The following is an 18,460-nucleotide window of genomic DNA, read 5'->3' as shown; positions in this document are numbered from 1 at the left end:
TTATGATTAATTGAAATTTCCTATCGAGTTCAAGATCGAATGTGTGAATGCGTCCATCTATTCGAACAGGTGAAAAAAATCGACGAAATTAATTAGATTTCGTTTTGACACTGACACTCATTTACTTTTTAGCCCCGTACGAAGTACGAAGGGGCTTATAGGATTACGATGCCGTGTGTAATTGATGGAATTCGAAGCAGACGGTAAGGGCAAAGTGTTTGCCTATGTTCATAGATGACGAATCCGCAATAAAAATTTGGGCCGTCTGTCCGTCTGTCCGTCACGTCGATATCTTGAGTAAATCAAATCCGATTTCAAAATTTTTTTTTTCCTGAAAGATAGTCAAAATAGTGAGGCTAAGTTCGAAGATGGGCATATTCGGTTCGGCCCTTCGTGAGTTAGGGCCACCTAAGTGATTTAAGGTCTTTTGGTGATATTTATGGCAAAATAAACGATGGAAATGTAAATGACACGGCAAATGATAGGTATTGTCAATACCAATCCAGGAAAAAAGTTTTAAAATCGGGTGAGTGGACCGTGAGTTAGGGCCTTAGAAGTGAAAAGCTACTAGGGCCCTATGTGTATTTTACATATAACTCGAGTAAATTTCATTCGTTTTTCGTAATTTTTGTTTCATTTGAAAGATAATCGAACACCGAATAGAATGTTGTTGAAAAAAAAAATTAAATTTGGGTCCTTGGACTAAGGCCGCTACTAGGGCCCTATGCGTATTTTACATACAACTCGAGTAAATTTCATCCGTTTTTCGTAATTTTTGTTTCATTTGAAAGATAATCGAACACCGAATAGAATGTTGTTGAAAAAAAAATTAAATTTGGGTCCTTGGACTAAGGCCGCTACTAGGGCCCTATGTGTATTTTACATACAACTCGAGTAAATTTCATTCGTTTTTCGTAATTTTTGTGTCATTTGGAAGGTAATCGAACGCCGAATAGAAAGTTGTTGAAAAAAAAATTAAATTTGGGTCCTTGGACTAAGGCCACTATTAGGGCCCTATGTGTATTTTACATTGAACTCGAGTAAATTTCATTCGTTTTTCGTAATTTTTGTGTCATTTGGAAGGTAATCAAAGGCCGAATAGAATGTAGATGAAAAAAAAATAAATTTGGATCCTCGGACTGAGGCCGCTACTAGGGCCCTATGTGTATTTTACATATAACTCGAGCAAATTTCATACGTTTTTCGTATTTTTTGTTTCATTTGGAAGGTAATCAAAGGCCGAATAGAATGTAGATGAAAAAAAAATAAATTTGGATCCTCGGACTGAGGCCGCTACTAGGGCCCTATGTGTATTTTACATATAACTCGAGCAAATTTCATACGTTTTTCGTATTTTTTGTTTCATTTGGAAGGTAATCAAAGGCCGAATAGAATGTAGATGAAAAAAAAATAAATTTGGATCCTCGGACTGAGGCCGATACTAGGCCTATGTGTATTTATACTCAATAAATTAAAATTTTAGGGCTATTTGAAAGTTTTGTTTTATTTGAAAGGAACGTCGTACGGGGCTTCGTAATTGCGCTATGCGCAATTTCTAAGATGTACACATTACATAATAATTTTACTTTAACTACTTTAACCGGCGCATAGGCTTACGGTCAAAGTAGGGTGACAGACGCACTAGGGTCACGTACGCAATAGATATACGGGTTTGTACGGGGCTCAGTCGCAGCAAACGCTCCGACTGTTCTGATGGCTCGTTTAACGTATAGAGAATCCTTCCATGTTTCGTCATTTGAGGCGCAGAACAGAGGCCTGTATCAAAGTCAATATTTTCTACGGATATGGTCACTGTGGCAGTGAATATTATTTGGAATTGTTTTTGTGATTGAAATTTTTTTAGAATTCTTCAAGTGTTTTTAGGATTTAAAGAATTTTTCGATGCCCACTATTTTGTGTCCAGCAATCTGACCACATACATTCAAATGAACTTTTCTGAGTTGTCAGACTTTGTAAAATTAAAACTTCGAGTTGAATTAAAAAAAGGAATTTATTTTGGACGACAAACTTTCATAGCATCAGCAATCATATCGGTATACTTAAGACCGGCGCCAGTGTTAAAAATGACAACCGAATCGGTAGTTTTCAAAAATCCTTCAGCTATGAGTTGATCATATGCAGCGGTAGCAGCTGCCCCTTCAGGACAAAGCAAAAGTCCTTCATTACGTGACCAATCGAGAAGCGATGCTAGGATAGCCTCTTCCGACAAATCAACGCATGTTCCTTCTGATTTGCGAACAATGTCCAAAACAATATAATCACCGTACGGCTTCGGCACCCGAAGACCTGCGGCGAATGTTTCTGCATTTTCAAACATTTGCGAAACGCTAGCTCCTTCTTTCCAGGCGCGAACAATCGGAGCACATCCAGATGATTGTACAGCAATCATTTTTGGCCGTTTGCCGCTGACCTACAGAGTGATGAACATTTTAGTAGAAAAATTTTAGTTACTTTGTAGGAGTCAAAATATTACCCATCCCAATTGCTCCATTTCATCGAAAGCCTTCCACATCCCTATTAAACCAACGCCTCCCCCAGTTGGATAGAAAATGGCATCAGGATATGACCAACCTAATTGTTCTACAACTTCGTAGCCCATAGTTTTTTTACCCTCAACTCGGAATGGTTCTTTCAGTGTACTAATATCGAACCATCCTTCTTTCTCTTTCCTCTCGTTCATAATACGCGCACAGTCCGAAATCAGGCCATCAACAAGAGTAACATTTGAACCATACACAATTCCTTCGAGGTAATTTGCAAAAGGTACATCCTTCGGCATAAATATATTGGCCTCGATTCCAGCAGATGCGGAATATGCCGCTAGTGCCCCTGCCGCATTTCCAGCCTGTAAATGATTATGTGTGAAAACATGATCAGTGAAGTTCAATACTCAAATTACGGATGGAGCGGACAATTTCTGAATTCCATAAAACCGAGCCATAGACACAGCCATAGACATGCCACGCGCTTTAAAGCTGCCTGTTGGATTCGTTGCTTCCTCCTTTATAAAAATAGGATATCTACGACTACGCAGCATAGGAGTCCAACCTTCACCGAGGGTGACTGGATCAACTTTTGGCAATACATCAGCATAACGCCACATACTCTGAGGAGCATTAGGACCTGGGCGATTGGCCAATTTTAGACTGCCAACGTCGTACCGAACGTAAAGTGCACCTTGATATTTGGGAATTTGTTAGAGAACCTAATTCAATCAGGTTTTTCTCCAATTGTTCACCTGCACATGTTGGGCATACTGTCTGATATTTATCAGCTGGAACATGTTCTTGACAACGAGAACATTCGAAATGGTCGACCACCGGCATGATTATGACGTCCTGAGATTAAATTTTATAAATAACACAAGTTAAACCCTACGACTCGCTTAGTAGATTTGATTGCTAGTCTTTAGTTCGTTTCATCTACTAAACTCTGATCATTCATATTCAATGAATATGAGAGCAGAAACGTATAAGAAAGTTATGCGATAAGATAAAGGTTGTTAAGTTTGCGAAGATTGCTGGTGAGTACAATTTTTCCCATATAAACAAAAATTAAAATTTTGAGAGTTCGACATGTTTCTAATGCTAATTAAATGTATTTTTCGTACTTTTGTGGGGAATACGAGAAACTTCCCAATATATTCTAAGCTCTAGAGCCACTCTGTGAAATTTCGGTAATCCTCTCTGACTCTGATCGTGCTCTCCCATATCATTGTTTTACTCAACAATTTCACAAACGAACAACAAATCAATAGCCCACTTCATGCGGGGCCAATAATAAGATAAGGACACAAGGGATCGTACTAACATAGAAAACTGGACTCGTCTAAAAATCTCGTAGCCTTTAGGAAATCATAATAATTCGATTCAGGATGCGGGAGCAGTGAGGAAAATAAAATTAAATTCATTGAAGCATGCAGGTGGCATAACAAACATTATAAAATGATAAGGTGATTACGTTAATCTATTTTTATAAATTGTTTGCGCAAGCAAACTAAAACAGACATTGTTAATAACTGCAATTCAATTTTGTATAATCTTCGCGAATAATTCTTGAAGAAAACAATTTAAAAAGTATCCATGTCCAAGAAGTTCGCAACGTCGTAACATTATATTTTAATGAACTTATATAACTAATTCTACCTACTAGTTACTACACACAATAATACGAAGTTACACTGTGAATGTTCCAATCAAAACTAATTTCAAGTTCAATTTATTCAGAAGATTTTATTTCTAACATCTTTAAAAGAACCGGAAAATAATCATGTTATCTGTCGCCGAATTTCGGTAACAGTAGCGAATTGGGATTGTTTACTAGCGAAAAATTACATTCCAACAAAATAAAAAACTTGTCACAGATGGAAATAATTATTATGGGTTCTTTGAGTACAGGTTCACTTTTGGGGAATGGTAAATTTATGTGGCGCAAGTAGAAAAATTATAGAATATTTTGTCGGAGATAGAAGTCATCTCGAGCTCTAGATGTCTATGCGAAGATCACACATCATTTTACAGAGATTTTCCGTAATACTTTGTGCTCCACCTCGATGTCGATGTATGTAAATTTCACGTTCACGCAGAATAGGAGACGTCAGTGAAATTTAGACATGAGTTTTCTTCAGCTGGTACCCTCATAGAAACAAAACTGTTCGTATGTCGTTATACGGTTTTACAATACCGCTCGCGCGTGTAACTATTTCACCTGTATAAACAAGTATCAGTACTTTTATTTATATGGGTCGTCCTCAGTGGTTTCAGGTGGTCCCGAAAAACAGCTCAAACAAATTCATTCACTGACGTCCCCTGTAGTTTTACTTATACAAGCAGATCTGAAAGTTCGTTGTGAAGTGTATTTAAAGGCGCGAGGGTACAGAGAAGTTTTATTTCGTAAAAATTAATTTTACATTTTTGTCATCATAGCTGTTGTCTTGAATGAAAGCCACACATTGTTAACAATATTTATTTATTCTCATTTCAATTTTCAACTCTATAAATTTATAAGATTTTTTTTGTAAATAATTTTTTTTCATCGAATTAAACATAAGTAGAATTTGCTTAAAGTAATAATAAAGTCCAAATAAAACTGTGTATAAAAAAAACATGGAATGCTAACGTGCACACACTAGACACTAATATATAGTCTTGCTGCCAAAAACTAAACAATTATGAAAAGATATCAGAGACCCGAAACATTGTGGAAGATTTTTTTTTTTCTTTATGAAACTCTGCTAAATACGGAATGCTATGACACCATCAACATTTCTATTTTGACCAATGGTAAGTTTCTAAATTCTAGTGCCTTGAGCAACTATATCTGCTATAACAACTGTTGTCCTTAGCCTAAGTTAATTTTACGTTACTGTTGAGTGTGCATGTGAAGAAGTTTCCACCAACTTTAAAGAAATTTGTGTGGCTTTGATAATAATTAACCAATTAGGAACGGCTATTGATTTAGTCATGAATTAATGATGATACTGACAAAAATAAGCGATGAGCTCTGGTCAGAATTTTAAAGAGAGCCAAACGTTATCGTATAGAGAGCATAGACTCTTCTAAAGATAAAGTTAAATATTCTAGTGTCCATAAATACGAGCATAGGTCATCAATATACTGTCTACGCATCTACGTTAACTCGTCTCTACAATTAAAGACCACCATCACAAAATGTTAAAAAGAAGTTAGATCTGAGTCGATTGGAAAAGTAAATAGTTTTAGCATCTAAAAATGGAGTAGGTAATGGTCTAACTAGTAGACGACCGAGATTGTCCTAATATTTGGAAGTCCGACGACAGATATTTGGAAATCTGACGATAGAAATTTGGAAATCAGAGTCTCGAAAGTACTTCAACGCTCTAGAAGTTTGACAAAGGAAGAAAATTAAAAAAGAAAGTCACGACGGCGACACAAAGAAAGGTTTTTTTTTAAATAAAGGTTGGAAGAATTTAAAAATGATTTTACTGGAATCTAGCTGCCTAAAACACATATATGAACTTGCAGGCGGAATTTGATGTTATGCTGCGACACTTGTGCACTCTTGCTGGAAAGTTTTCAGTTATCCGCAATCTATTTTAGCAACGCTACAAATTCAAATGTAGCTTGATGCGGAATGCTATAAAGGAAGCTACACTGTAACACCTTCCAACACCCAAACTCTAAGACTATTTGAGATTTGAGACTGTGGTCAGCCGCTTGCTTGCATTGTACATGGGATTATTTGTTCTCTTAATTTAATTTCTAAAATCTAAAATTGAGCCAATTTGTCTCAAAGTAAATACTTTTTTTGTTCCGTTCAGATTTTTGAACGTTCTCAATACGAAAAAGAAACGCAAAAAAAAAATGATTGAAACATACCATCAAAATGACATCGAGGAATTTCCGGAATTGTCCGTCGAATTGAATTTGCATAAATTGTAAATGACCAATTGCTTTCAATAAATCGAATCTTTCGCGCCAACGTTTTCGTTAACAAATACCCGGGATCAATCGAACGAAAATGTTTGGTCGAACACAAATAATTCAATTCAATTCAAGAAAATCGCTTACTTTTGTATCCCTACTTCTGTTGTTGACCATTTCTAGCAACGTGTTCCAAAAATTTGAGAATTCCATCCAAATTTTTGTACAACGCCAAAAACGCCTCGAAATCAGATCTTGGTATGATTAAATATTATTTCCCCTTCCATTCCGGTATAACATCCGGATCAGTTTGATTTGCACCGTTTGCTATCGAATGATCGGCCATCGGCAATGGTTTGGCGACACCAATTTTGACAACGCCCTTCGGTGCCCCTTTCAGTGCCTGAACGGCCTGGTCGAGTGATGAATTCTCCAGATTAATGTCATTTACAAATAATAAACGATCTCCGGGAATCAAACGTCCATCTAATTGGGCCACACCTCCGGGAACCAGCGATCGAATGACAATTAATGTATCGTTTGCGTCCAACGGATCTTGATAATCGAGAATGGAAAATCCAAGGCCACGCTCTCCCTTGATAAGTTCGATAATTTGAGGTTCTGAACTCCACATTGCTAACCCAGTCAGCGGTTCCAAGGATCTGAAAGTAACAGAGTGACCGGTAAGTATTTGTTTCAAATTTAATTTCTTGAGTTATAACTCTCAAGAAGCTGTAACTGTTAAGGATATTCAGTCATGTCTGAACCTACCTGGATTTTAATTTGCTGAAAGAATCTTCGGCATTCGTGCCACTCGTAGCCAAACTTCCATCGGATTTGGCTTTAACTAATCTGTCTGATGATGCAATGGCGCTGTCGAAATTCTGCGAACCACCAAAATTACCGCCCAGATTCTTTCTCACATTTTCTTCAGTGAATGGGATCAATTCAACTTCACCACGAGCACAAACCATGCGCACGTCCTGCGGTAGCTCTTTTAGTATGGAAACGACTTCAAGGTGATTCATGCCAAGCAAACGTTGGTTGTTCACCTCTGCAAACGAAACAAATTGTTTCCATTAGAATTAGGAATTGTTCAACATATGAGAGGTTTCCTAAAATTACCTAGTAGCTCATCACCAGATCTCAACAATCCATTCTGACCCACCGGACCTTCCGGTAAAATTGAACGAATATAATGATGTGGACGGACCTCCATACCGCCTTCGACATCAACTGTACCCTCTAAAGATATTCCCAGGCCACTCATAGCAGCAAATTTTCGAATTTGCGCAACGATAATTTTCATGTCAGAATTCAACACAGCCTGCCATCTCGTTCGAATCTCACGTTCAATAGCTTCAGTGAGTACCGGCTCCACCCAATATTTATGCCGATTATGGATAGCAACTGAATTCATTGCTTGCGCTAATGTGGAAACGTTATCGTTGTCCTCTGCCAATAATTCTTCTGCTTCCGCACGCAATTTACTTTCGATTGAATCTTTTGCGTGCATTAACTTACGATTCGAAGTAACCACACCGCTTACTACAGCAATAGGAGTACTTTTCGTAGCTGTCACCGGTGACTTTTCCACCTCCATTTTTTCACGAGAAAATGAATCATTAACGGATGCTCGTCGCACAAAATCTGGTGTCATTGACAGAACACTATGTGGCCGGCCCGGTGTCATAATTGGTGGCGGAAGAATCGGTGTCGGCGGTTTCATTTCGTTAGCTAAAATAGCTTGCTGAAGTTGATCGTATTTGGGCCCACGAAGATATCGTTCCAGACAAAGCTGAACAACCGTTCCACTTTTCTTAAGCACCTCTACAGCCTGATGGTTTGAATATCCTTGCAATGATTGTTTGTCGACTTCAATGATCCGATCGTTGACCTGAATTCGTCCGCTCAAATCTGCTGCTGATCCAGCAGACACAGATTTCACAAATATTCCAGATAGTTCTTCTTTCTCGCATACATATCCGGCTATAGTGATTCCGAGTCCATTAGCGTCTTTCGTTAGTTCAACGATAAATCGTTCAGTTTCGGGCAGATCGAGATCACTCGGTGGAGATATTGGCGGACGATTTGCAATCGATTGCAAATCACCAGATGACATATGATCATCACGATAATGAAATTTACTGTCGGCAGTTGGTGTTGGCGTGGATGGAGTTGATATTATACCAAATATGTCTGGATAACCAGCAGCGATAAGATAGCGTTCCAATTCGTTTGGATCCGACAGAAGTCTGCAAAGGAAACAAATTTGATGCTATGAGAATTTGAGTCGGAGATTTTTTAATAGAAAACTCGAAAATTGCAATTGGAAGAATCGTGGCACTCGAGAAGTGGACAATTAACTTGACCTAGAAAAATATTGTACTGTAGGTCTCACCTTGCCGGTACAATCGCAGTCCCTTCAACATCTTGAGCAGTCTTTGCTGGATCAACTGGACGAGCCACAACAAGACGTACATGTGTACCAGATTGTCGCAAAACCGTCGCAACCTGTTCCGAAACCATGTCATGCAAATTTACGTCACCAATTTGCAATATGTGATCACCACTGATTAGTCGACCGTCTCTATCAGCCACACCGCCACCCAGAATCGTTTTCACAATAACGCCGGATGTTCTAGCATTGCCGATGATGCCAAAACCCAAACCAGTGCCATCGTTGACCAATTCAAGCGATTGAATCTGAACCCATTCGGTCATCATTTCATTCAAATGCTTTGACGAATCACTAACAGCGGATTGGGGTCGTTCGTCGTCAGCTCGCACTAAATCTGAATAGCCACGGGTCTTTTTCAGTATATTCAAGTTCTGCTCTTCGACCATCATATCATCTTCGGTTTGACTGTTGGGTGACAATTGTGCAGATGGTACACGTTGTTCCTGGTCAGGATAGTCCGGATCGTATAAGTCCAAAGTGGTCGGAACATTCAGAACCAATTCACCGGATGTACTTATATCAAAATCGCTGGGTAGAATAGACGGATGTTTGGTGATCTGTGTGTTTAAATCGCTCAATGAATCCTGCACTTGAGCAATGCTGCGTAAAATTGGATCTTGCAGTATGCGAAAGATTAAATCAAAACTTTCGCCAGTATTTAGTTGAAGCTTAGCATCATCTGACTCGTCAATAACTTTCTTAACAGCTTCGATATGCTGCAGAGCATCTGATATATCTGAATTTAATCTCATTTTTAGCATAATATTGTCACAAATTCTGCTAATTTCTCAACCACTTTGGGGTGTGCCACTAAATTTCGATAATTATTGTTATCGTCGTCAATATTTATTGGTCTTTTACAGTATCATTTCATAAGTAACTGTTAGTTGTATATGTTAAAGCGCAGCGGGAGCGTTTATCTCAAAACAATATTTTTATTTGGCTAATGTAAATTTAGGTTGTCGACCAAAATGAACACAGAAACCATTTTTATTTTGTTATTTGTGATGACATTGACGTTAGTTATGTAGATCTCACAACGACAGGGTGGCGAAGTGTGGTGACGTCTATCAAGCATCTAGTACAAATTCGAATAATAACAATCAGTAAGGTGGTTCAACACATTGAATTATTGCTCATTTCGTCAATTTTTCTAGGAATTGATAATGTTAACAGCCAGCATTCAAAAATAAATGCTTGAAAAATATTAACGCAATAAATGTAAGTCCTATTCATTTTGATACAAGTGCGGAAAAGAATGACATTGGCAAAAACTGTGCAGAGATAAATATCACTTGAACTGTCATATTGTAGTTACCATCAAAGTCGAGGTTGACAACACAATAGGAACAATATTTTCTGTTAAGGAATGATATCCTCATTTTTACACACTAGAGCGTATTACGCACTGGGTAAATACAAATCTGAAAATCCGAGTAAAAAAAATGGGGCGTGTGCTGAAAAAATCTCATTACAACACGTGTAACCAGTGCCGCGTTTAGGTTTTCAGCGCCTCTGGCTATCCAATATTCAGCGCCTTTTTTTACATTTTTGATTAACAAAAAATTCAAAAATTAAAAGCTTTTCCTGAAGTATATTAAAAAATCACGGTTGGTTTGAAACGACATTAAATAGGGACCGCCGACCACCAATAATTTTATTTCATATTTATAATGAGTGATGGACAAGAATATCACACAGGAAAAAAAAGCCCAAACCCCTGGGCCGTTTCTGAAAACCAGTGGATGCGATTACCGCAAGCAGTCAGGCCTGTGACTGAAATATGTGAACAAGCCTGCACATATTTAAATTGGGATCGGTAGAGGGAACAATTCTACCGTGTAAAAATTATTGCTTTCGGTCATCTGCTCTCTGATCAATAACAGTTGAAAGTCGAAATTTCCCCATTTTCGAAGAGTTATATATCCTTGACAAAGTGACCGAGCCAGTCAGTTAAGGTTGATTTTAGACACGGTTAAAAAGCTCTTCCAAAAAAATTTGAAATTGGTCTTTTATGGTACATTTTCAGAGAAGTTACTTTTTCTGCTAACCTCGGTGAAATTGGGAGACTTCTGGACCTTTCTGGCAGCTTTATTTCAAACTAATTTGTCGCCCATATTGTAGCCTGAAGATTACAACGATACCAAACATGCCATACTTGATCCGCTTCAAGTACTGTTGATGATTTAGGTTTTCATTCGAAGTCACTCTACTCGAAAATTTAGAGCCCTTGAAAACGAAATTATTATATTCAAAAAATTCCGCTGCAATGGATTCTCTATGATATATCCTGTTCGGGCCATGATTTGTCAATTTTATCTGCAAATAAAGTTGAAATTTTTGGTCGAAAAGTCTTAGTCGGGAACACTGACAGAGTTACTCTGCCCGAGTGAAGACGAGGATCATCAATGTTCTTTGGCATTATATAACTGGGCTCCTCAGCTATTAACTACAGTTAGCAGTAATGCCTTCTGTTCCCGAATGCCTGTGATATCAGTCAACAATGTGTACAACCTAATGCTACTACAGCGAAATTAAAAATCAGCCTAGAGGCAAGGAATAAATTAATTTTCGATTTTTTTTTTGCTGTTTCGGATTCCTTGGTCTATTCTAGTACAGCCTGGGGCCAGGTATTTTAAAAGAAAAACAAAATGAATATGTTTAAGAGCGGAAAACAAGATCTTATAACTTATTGTTATTGGGCTGGTTTGGGAAACAGGATTTTCTTTGGAAATATTGTTTGAATCTGCATGACTTTCATGGTATTGTTCATTCAGCGATGAATTTGAAGTACATTAAAAAAACGTTTATATATGACCGCTTTCACCTCTTCATTTCGACGATCTCTAACTTTGCGATACGTAGAACCCGACCGTTTATTTACTGGTTCAGTTATTTCGAATCAGACCGCCACTGAATCCCGAGGTCGAAATAGCGTCTTTGCTTCGTTTTTTTTCACTTCACGTGATCAATAAGGGTAAGGGAAGAGCATTCTTGCTCTGTTGGTTCTGTGAATTTGTAGACTTTTGCCTTTGAATTTGTAGGCATTTCACTTTTGAAGTTGTAGACATTACGCCGTTGAATTTGTAGACGTTTTGCTTGTGAATTCTTGTTTCATTTTCGCTTTTTGTTTGTAAATGTTGTAAGAGTTTATTCGTAGGCCACTTTTTTAGTACCTTAAATTTGTAGGCATTTCAGCTCTGTAAATTTGCTTTTTCAAGTCTTTTCAAAGATCTTTTCGAAGTATTTAGTCTAACAGCCTCGCGCTGTGGGTGAGTTCTACTGTTGCATTTAGTCCGTTGCTAAATCGTAACGTTAAAAAACCCGGCGTTGCCCTTTCTATAATATGTCTTCATATTTACTTTCCAAATGATTGACGAAAACGGTTTTGAATATGGAACAGAAAACTTTATGATGAACATAAAGAACTTCACTCGAGTTGATGCGCGCCAATTTTAAATACGTTTCGTAACTAAGTTTTAGTCAGTGACAATTTTTTTCCAGCGCCCTTTTTTTCCAGCGCCCTGGGCTTCAGCCCACTTTGCCCATGGGTAAATGCGGCACTGCCTGTAACACATCACGCGTTGTGTCAACCGAAAATTTAAATATACAGATGAATAAAAGCCTCTTACTAAATATCAAGGTTCTGAAAGAACTTACGAGGGTGGGTGAAACACAAATCTTGACAATTCAGACATGTATACATATTGTTTGAAAAGTCCAAGGTTCTGAAAGAACAGGCTAAGACACTTTCGAGTTGATCACGAAGGCGGTGTGATCAAAATTTTCCAGTAGCGCCAGCTAAGTTTGGAAAATTGTATATGATGATTTCAACTTAACAAAAAAAAAATTGTTTTCAAGTTGACTTTTCAAACAATATACATGTCTGAATTGTCAAGATTTGTGTTTCACCCGCCTTCGTAAGTGTCTTAACTCGTTCTTTCAGAACTTTGCTTAGCATGCGTTAGGAAAACTACTATTTGTCTAGTTATTTCCAAGCACCAAGCAAGTTCTTTGAATAATACCTTTTTTTAATAATAATAAATAAAACCCTAACCCATGATAAAGGATGTATCTACAAGAAAACCAAGGATTATATCGAAAGACGTTCAAAGATGCTTAGTCCTGATTTCGACTTACGAAAGAAGCACTCCGTTTTCTCTCCGTTTATACTTAAAAACTGAGGTAAAACGTAGTGCTTTTTTTGTAACTAGAAATCAAGCCTTAGGAAACTAAAAATTAAGTGGAAACACTTCCAGCATTGTTTCTCGAATAAGTTTTAACTAGGCCCCACCTTTTGGGTGGGTCAGGTCCCTTGACTGGCTATTTTTTTTCTATAATTCCAGCCTTAGTTTTCTAACCATTTTTAAATGAGGTGGTGTTTTTGAGATCACAAAATTAAAGTCACATGAAAAGGTGATGTCTCTTTTATTCAGAAAACAGCAGTCATCACATGCTTCATTTTACTCATATTTATTTAATTTCCTGAAGAAACAAAAAGAGCTATGAGTTGAAGGTCCAGCGAGCGATGTCTCACTCCTAAGTTGAGTCTCCTATATAGTCTACTAAAAGCGCTGAACAGGTGGCGCATTTCTTGCTTACCTCTTGAAAAAAAAACTCATGTGAATTACGGCTCTGGCAAAATTCACACTCGTGCAAACACTTTAGGAACGAAAAATTTCTTTTAAGAACGCGATTTCACGCAAAAATTGTCGTATATGGCAGTTTACCAGTCCAATAAAGTCCAATGTTCGAATTTAACCACATGAATTACGATACTGGTCGAAAACACTTAATATTTTCAAATCTGCGATTTTCGAGGGGGCTGGTTAGTTGGATAGGGTGGCATCTGACCGTATATGAACGGAAGGGAGGAGCCCGGGTCATATGCCAGGTGTGTAACTGTTCAACTAACAAGTGCTCTTTTTACGCCCAAATCGTAGTCCCCGGGTACTGATTTGTTATCAAATTTGCTAAACTTAAGAGTGCTACCTGAAAGCTTGCCTACGAGCTGGATGGGAAATCGTGGAAGGCAGAGTGGGTTGAGCGAGGGGCTAACGACCTCTCCTCGGAAAAAAAGTCTAGTTCAAGAAACACTACAACAGCCTCGGATAACAACGGAATTACGAAGACGACCCACGCAACGTTCAAAGGATCATGATCTTCATTTAGCGACATGGAATTTACGAACTCTCTATGCTCGTGGAGCGCTACAAAATACAACGGCCGATCTAATTAAATACAGAATTCACGTTGCAGCAGTGCAAGAAACAAGATGGTTGGACAGCGGCATACACACGCTACCCAATCATTCGTTCTATTTTAGCGGCTCAAACAATAGCGCACATGAATTTGGTACAGGTTTCTTTGTGGACAGGAAGGTGGATCACACGGTTATCGGTTGTGTGCCCATTAGCAAGTATATGTGCACGCTTAGGCTCAAGACCAAGACATACAAAATTACGATGGTAAATGTACACGCCCCAACGGAAGAACAGGAGGACGATATCAAGGAAGCCTTTTATGACCAGTTGGAGAGCATAATTAACGGTATCCCGTCATCTGACGTCAAGATCATTTTAGGTGATTTCAACGCGCAGATTGGAAAAGAAGATTATTACAGAGAGATTGTATGCATACATAGTTTACACTCTCTATGTAACGATAACGGCACCAGGGCGGTAAATTTTGCGACATCATACGGTATGACCATAAGAAGCACTCAATTCCAGAGGAAAGACATCCACAAAATTACCTGGAATTCGAATGATGGAATTACCAAAAACCAAATTGACCATGTGATGATCGAGGAAAAGTACAGGAACAGCATCTATGATGTCAGGAGCTTTAGGGGAACGTTGCATGATTCAGATCATGCGCTTGTTAAAATAAAATTGAGATGCAAGTTGCCAAGGTGTAATAACAGAATAGTGAATGCACGCCCCAAGTTCAACATAGATGGTCTCAAAGAAGGTGATATGAAGACCCGTTTCCAAGCAGCAGTAGAAAGCCAGCTGACTGATGAACCGCATCCGTTCGACCTTAACGAGATGACCCAAAAAACCAATGAAGTCATTTGCAATGCAGCTACCGACGTCCTTGGAAGAGCATCATCTCGAAGAAGGGAGGGGTGGTTCGACGACGAATGTGCGAATGCAGTTTTGAAGAAAAAGGAATTAAGGCTGAGGGTGCTGAGTAGAAATTCTAGAGCAAACAGCGCCGCTTACAAGCTAGAGAATGTCCGAACGTACAGGCTACTGAGGCGAAAGAAACGGGAACACCTTATCAAAGAAATCGAAACTTTGGAAGCGCACAACAGGAATGGTGATGTTCGTGAGTTCTTCAGGTCGGTGAAAAAGAGTCGAAACGGTTTCAAACCGACTTCTACGAAAATTCAGGATGAAAATGGGGAATTATTGAGCGATAACTTAACAATATTGAATCGGTGGACGGAGTACTTCAAGAACCTGTTGAATCGGCCCCAATTAGTTCAGCAAACACATTGTTCATATCAGCGTGCGGAACCTGATATCGAAGAACCCTCTTTTGAGGAAATGGTAACGGCGATGAATTCCCTCAAGGACTCTAAAGCTCCGGGTGAGGACAACATACCAATCGAATTGATCAAAGCAGCCGGAGAACCTTTATGGAGGAGGCTTTATCAAATAGTGCTAGTGGTATGGAATGAGGAGGTCATGCCGGAACAATGGAAGACAGGAGTTATGATACCGATACACAAAAAGGGGAGTAAGCTGATTTGTCACAATTTCCGAGGCATTTGCCTCCTGAACTCGGCGTATAAAATCTTCGCGACGATCCTTTTCAATCGTCTTGCGGTTTACGCGGAAGAAATAATTGGCGAGTACCAGGGCGGATTTCGAGAAGGAAGATCGACCATTGACCAAATATTCACCATAAAACAGATAATGGAGAAAGCATACGAATTTAATATCACGATTCATCAACTCTTTGTGGATTTTAAACAGGCGTATGATTCGCTAGACAGAAATGCTTTCTTCTATATCTTGGAGGAGTTCGGGATACCAATGAAACTAATAAGACTTGCAAAGGCGACATTGACGGACACGAAGTGCAGGATATTGATTCAGAACATGCTATCTGACCCCTTCTCCATCGATACCGGATTCAAACAGGGAGACCGCTTATCTACTCTTTTCTTCAACTTGGCATTAGAAAAAGTAGCTAGAGCACTGTCGATTAACTGGAATGGAACAATTTTTACCACATCCAAACAATTGACGGCTTTTGCGGATGACACGGACCTCTTGGGTAGAGGCACTATCAAGGTGAAAGAGAGTCTGGTGGAAATGGACGAGGCGGCAAAGAAAGTTGGATTGGTGATTAACGAAGACAAAACCAAATACCTCGTACTAGATAGGAGTCAGGGATCCAGAATTGGACAAAACATGACCATGAATGAGTACAATTTTGAGGTTGTTCAATCTTTCAAATATCTTGGTTCCACTGTCAACGTTGCTAACGATCTGGATGAAGAACTGAAAACTCGAACGGTGCAAGCTAGTAGGTGTTTTTATGCATTGAAACACCTCTTCAGAAGCAATCTACTAAACATTACCACGAAGTATCGGCTATACAAAACTCTGGTTAGGAGTGTTGCCACTTATGCCTGCGAAACCTGGACTTTAACAGTAAATCAAGAAAACAGGCTGAGGTGTTTCGAAAGAAAAATTCAACGCTCTATCTGTGGACCAGTCAAAGTGGACGATACGTGGCGAATCAGAACAAATAGCGAGCTCATGGAAATTTTTGGTGCCGAAAATATTGTTAGCGTCATCAAAGCTGCACGACTAAGATGGGCGGGTCATGTGATCCGCATGAACGATGATAGAGTGGCAAAGAAAGTTTTTGTGAGCCAATTTGACGGCACTAGGCCCAGAGGCCGCCCAAAGAAAAGGTGGATTGACTGCGTGGAAGAGGACCTACGTGAGCTGAGTATTCGCAATTGGAAAGTTGTTGCCGAGGATCGTCAAAGATGGCGAAATGCTGTTGTGGAGTCAGCCAAAACCCGCTTGGGTTAAAAATGGCTGTTAAGTAAGTAAGTAAGTAAGATTTTCGAAGCCTCTGAGAATTACTCGAGTTATCGTTTTATCAAGCAAGCAAGATTGTTCTAGACTTCTAGATTGTTCGACCAGAAATCCAGATTCACTTACTCGTCGAATAAATTTTTTTTTCTGGAAATCCGTCGCAAAAATGTCGCGGTAACAAGTTGTGTTTACAATTATACTCCAACCTCACTACTCCAATATTATCCATCTACGAACTTAAAATCGGGTAAAAATTACTTAAGTTATCACGATAACAAGGAAAAGCGTCTGAGTATAATTTGGCGTATTTCCTGCCTACCTCTTGAAAAAATATAACTCGTGTGAATTACGGCCCTCGCTTCGCTCTGGCCACAAAGTTCACACTCGTTCAAACATTTTAGGAACGAAAACAATTCTTTTAAGAATACGGATTTCACGCAAAAATTGTCGTATATCCCAGATTACTAGTCCAATTAAATTCCAATGTTCGAGTTTAACCACATGAATTACGCTACTGGTCGAAATTGATTTTTGAAGCCTCTGAGAATTACTCTATCGGTTTCTCAAGCAAGCAAAAACTCTTTTGGGAAGTACTTCTTAATTGTTAGACCAGAAATCCAGAATTTCACAACTCGTCAAATAAGAAATTTTTCTGGAAATCCGTTGCAAAAATGTCGTGGTAAACAAGTTATGTTTACAATTACTCCAAACTCACTACTCCAATATCATTCTCTGTCAATTATAAAACAAAAAATTTGAAAATCGGGTAAAAATTACTCAAGTTATCGCGCGGTAACAAGAGAAAGCGTCTGTGTAGAATTTCTCCCATCTCGTTGTTCGAACATTATCCATCTGCAAACTCAGCCTCAAGATTTTCAATCTTCGTCGATTAAGACAAAATCTTTGAAAATCGGATAAGAATTATGGAAGTTATCGCGGTAACAAGTAAAAAAATCTCTTGAGAATTACTCCCATCTCATTACTCCAATATTGCCCATCTACGAACTTAACCTCATGATTTTCATTCTCCGTCGATTAAAACCAAAATTTTGCAAATCGGTAAAGAATTACTCGAGCTATCGAGTCCACAAGGAAAAGCGTCTGTGTAGAATTTCTCCCATCTTGTTGTTCTAACATTATCCATCTGCAAACTCAACCTCAAGAATTTCAATCTTCGTCGAATAACACAAAAAATTTTCAAAATCTGATAAGAATTAGGGAAGTTATCGCGGTAACAAGGAATAAAATTCTCTTGAGAATTACTCCCATCTCATTATCCCAATATTGCCCATCTACGAACTTAACCTCATGATTTTCATTCTCCGTCGATTAAAACCAAAATTTTGCAAATCGGTAAAGAATTACTCGAGTTATCGAGTCCACAAGTGTACGGACGTTTTCTGTATTTAACGTTTTTTGCCAATATAGAACATTTTCAAAATATCAAAGTGAACTTAGCGTTACGGACATTTAAGGGTATTTTCTTTCATAAGACCCTGACTTTCAGTCAA

General features: G+C 38.6%; 2 protein-coding genes across 4 annotated transcripts; both read right to left on the bottom strand.

The window, feature by feature from the left end:
• Positions 1-1,992: 1,992 nt before the first annotated feature.
• On the bottom strand, positions 1,993-4,306 carry LOC119080473 (threonine synthase-like). Of its 3 annotated transcripts, none has more exons than XM_037188851.1 (5): positions 4,166-4,306; positions 3,260-3,364; positions 2,921-3,198; positions 2,495-2,866; positions 1,993-2,431 (listed from the first exon to the last, which is right to left on the bottom strand). In XM_037188851.1, exons 2-5 carry the CDS (start codon positions 3,345-3,347, stop codon positions 2,012-2,014), a joined length of 1,158 nt encoding a protein of 385 aa, XP_037044746.1. In that variant the 5' UTR covers positions 3,348-3,364; positions 4,166-4,306; the 3' UTR covers positions 1,993-2,011. The 3 variants fall into 3 exon arrangements, with proteins under 3 accessions (XP_037044746.1, XP_037044747.1, XP_037044748.1); XM_037188852.1 differs by having other exon boundaries at positions 3,260-3,359; positions 4,171-4,276; XM_037188853.1 differs by having other exon boundaries at positions 3,260-3,361; positions 4,176-4,268.
• Positions 4,307-5,303: 997 nt separating this feature from the next.
• On the bottom strand, positions 5,304-9,908 carry LOC119080402 (patj homolog). The gene is made up of 4 exons (XM_037188731.1): positions 8,824-9,908; positions 7,548-8,677; positions 7,194-7,476; positions 5,304-7,084 (listed from the first exon to the last, which is right to left on the bottom strand). Exons 1-4 carry the CDS (start codon positions 9,642-9,644, stop codon positions 6,694-6,696), a joined length of 2,625 nt encoding a protein of 874 aa, XP_037044626.1. The 5' UTR covers positions 9,645-9,908; the 3' UTR covers positions 5,304-6,693.
• Between the last annotated feature and the right edge of the window lie 8,552 nt (positions 9,909-18,460).

This window comes from Bradysia coprophila, unplaced genomic scaffold (assembly GCF_014529535.1).
Source record: "Bradysia coprophila strain Holo2 unplaced genomic scaffold, BU_Bcop_v1 contig_350, whole genome shotgun sequence".
In the NCBI taxonomy this organism is placed as follows: Eukaryota; Metazoa; Arthropoda; class Insecta; order Diptera; family Sciaridae; genus Bradysia; species Bradysia coprophila.
Note: the sequence above shows the minus strand (reverse complement) of the source record. Positions and strands in the feature narration are given on the sequence as shown.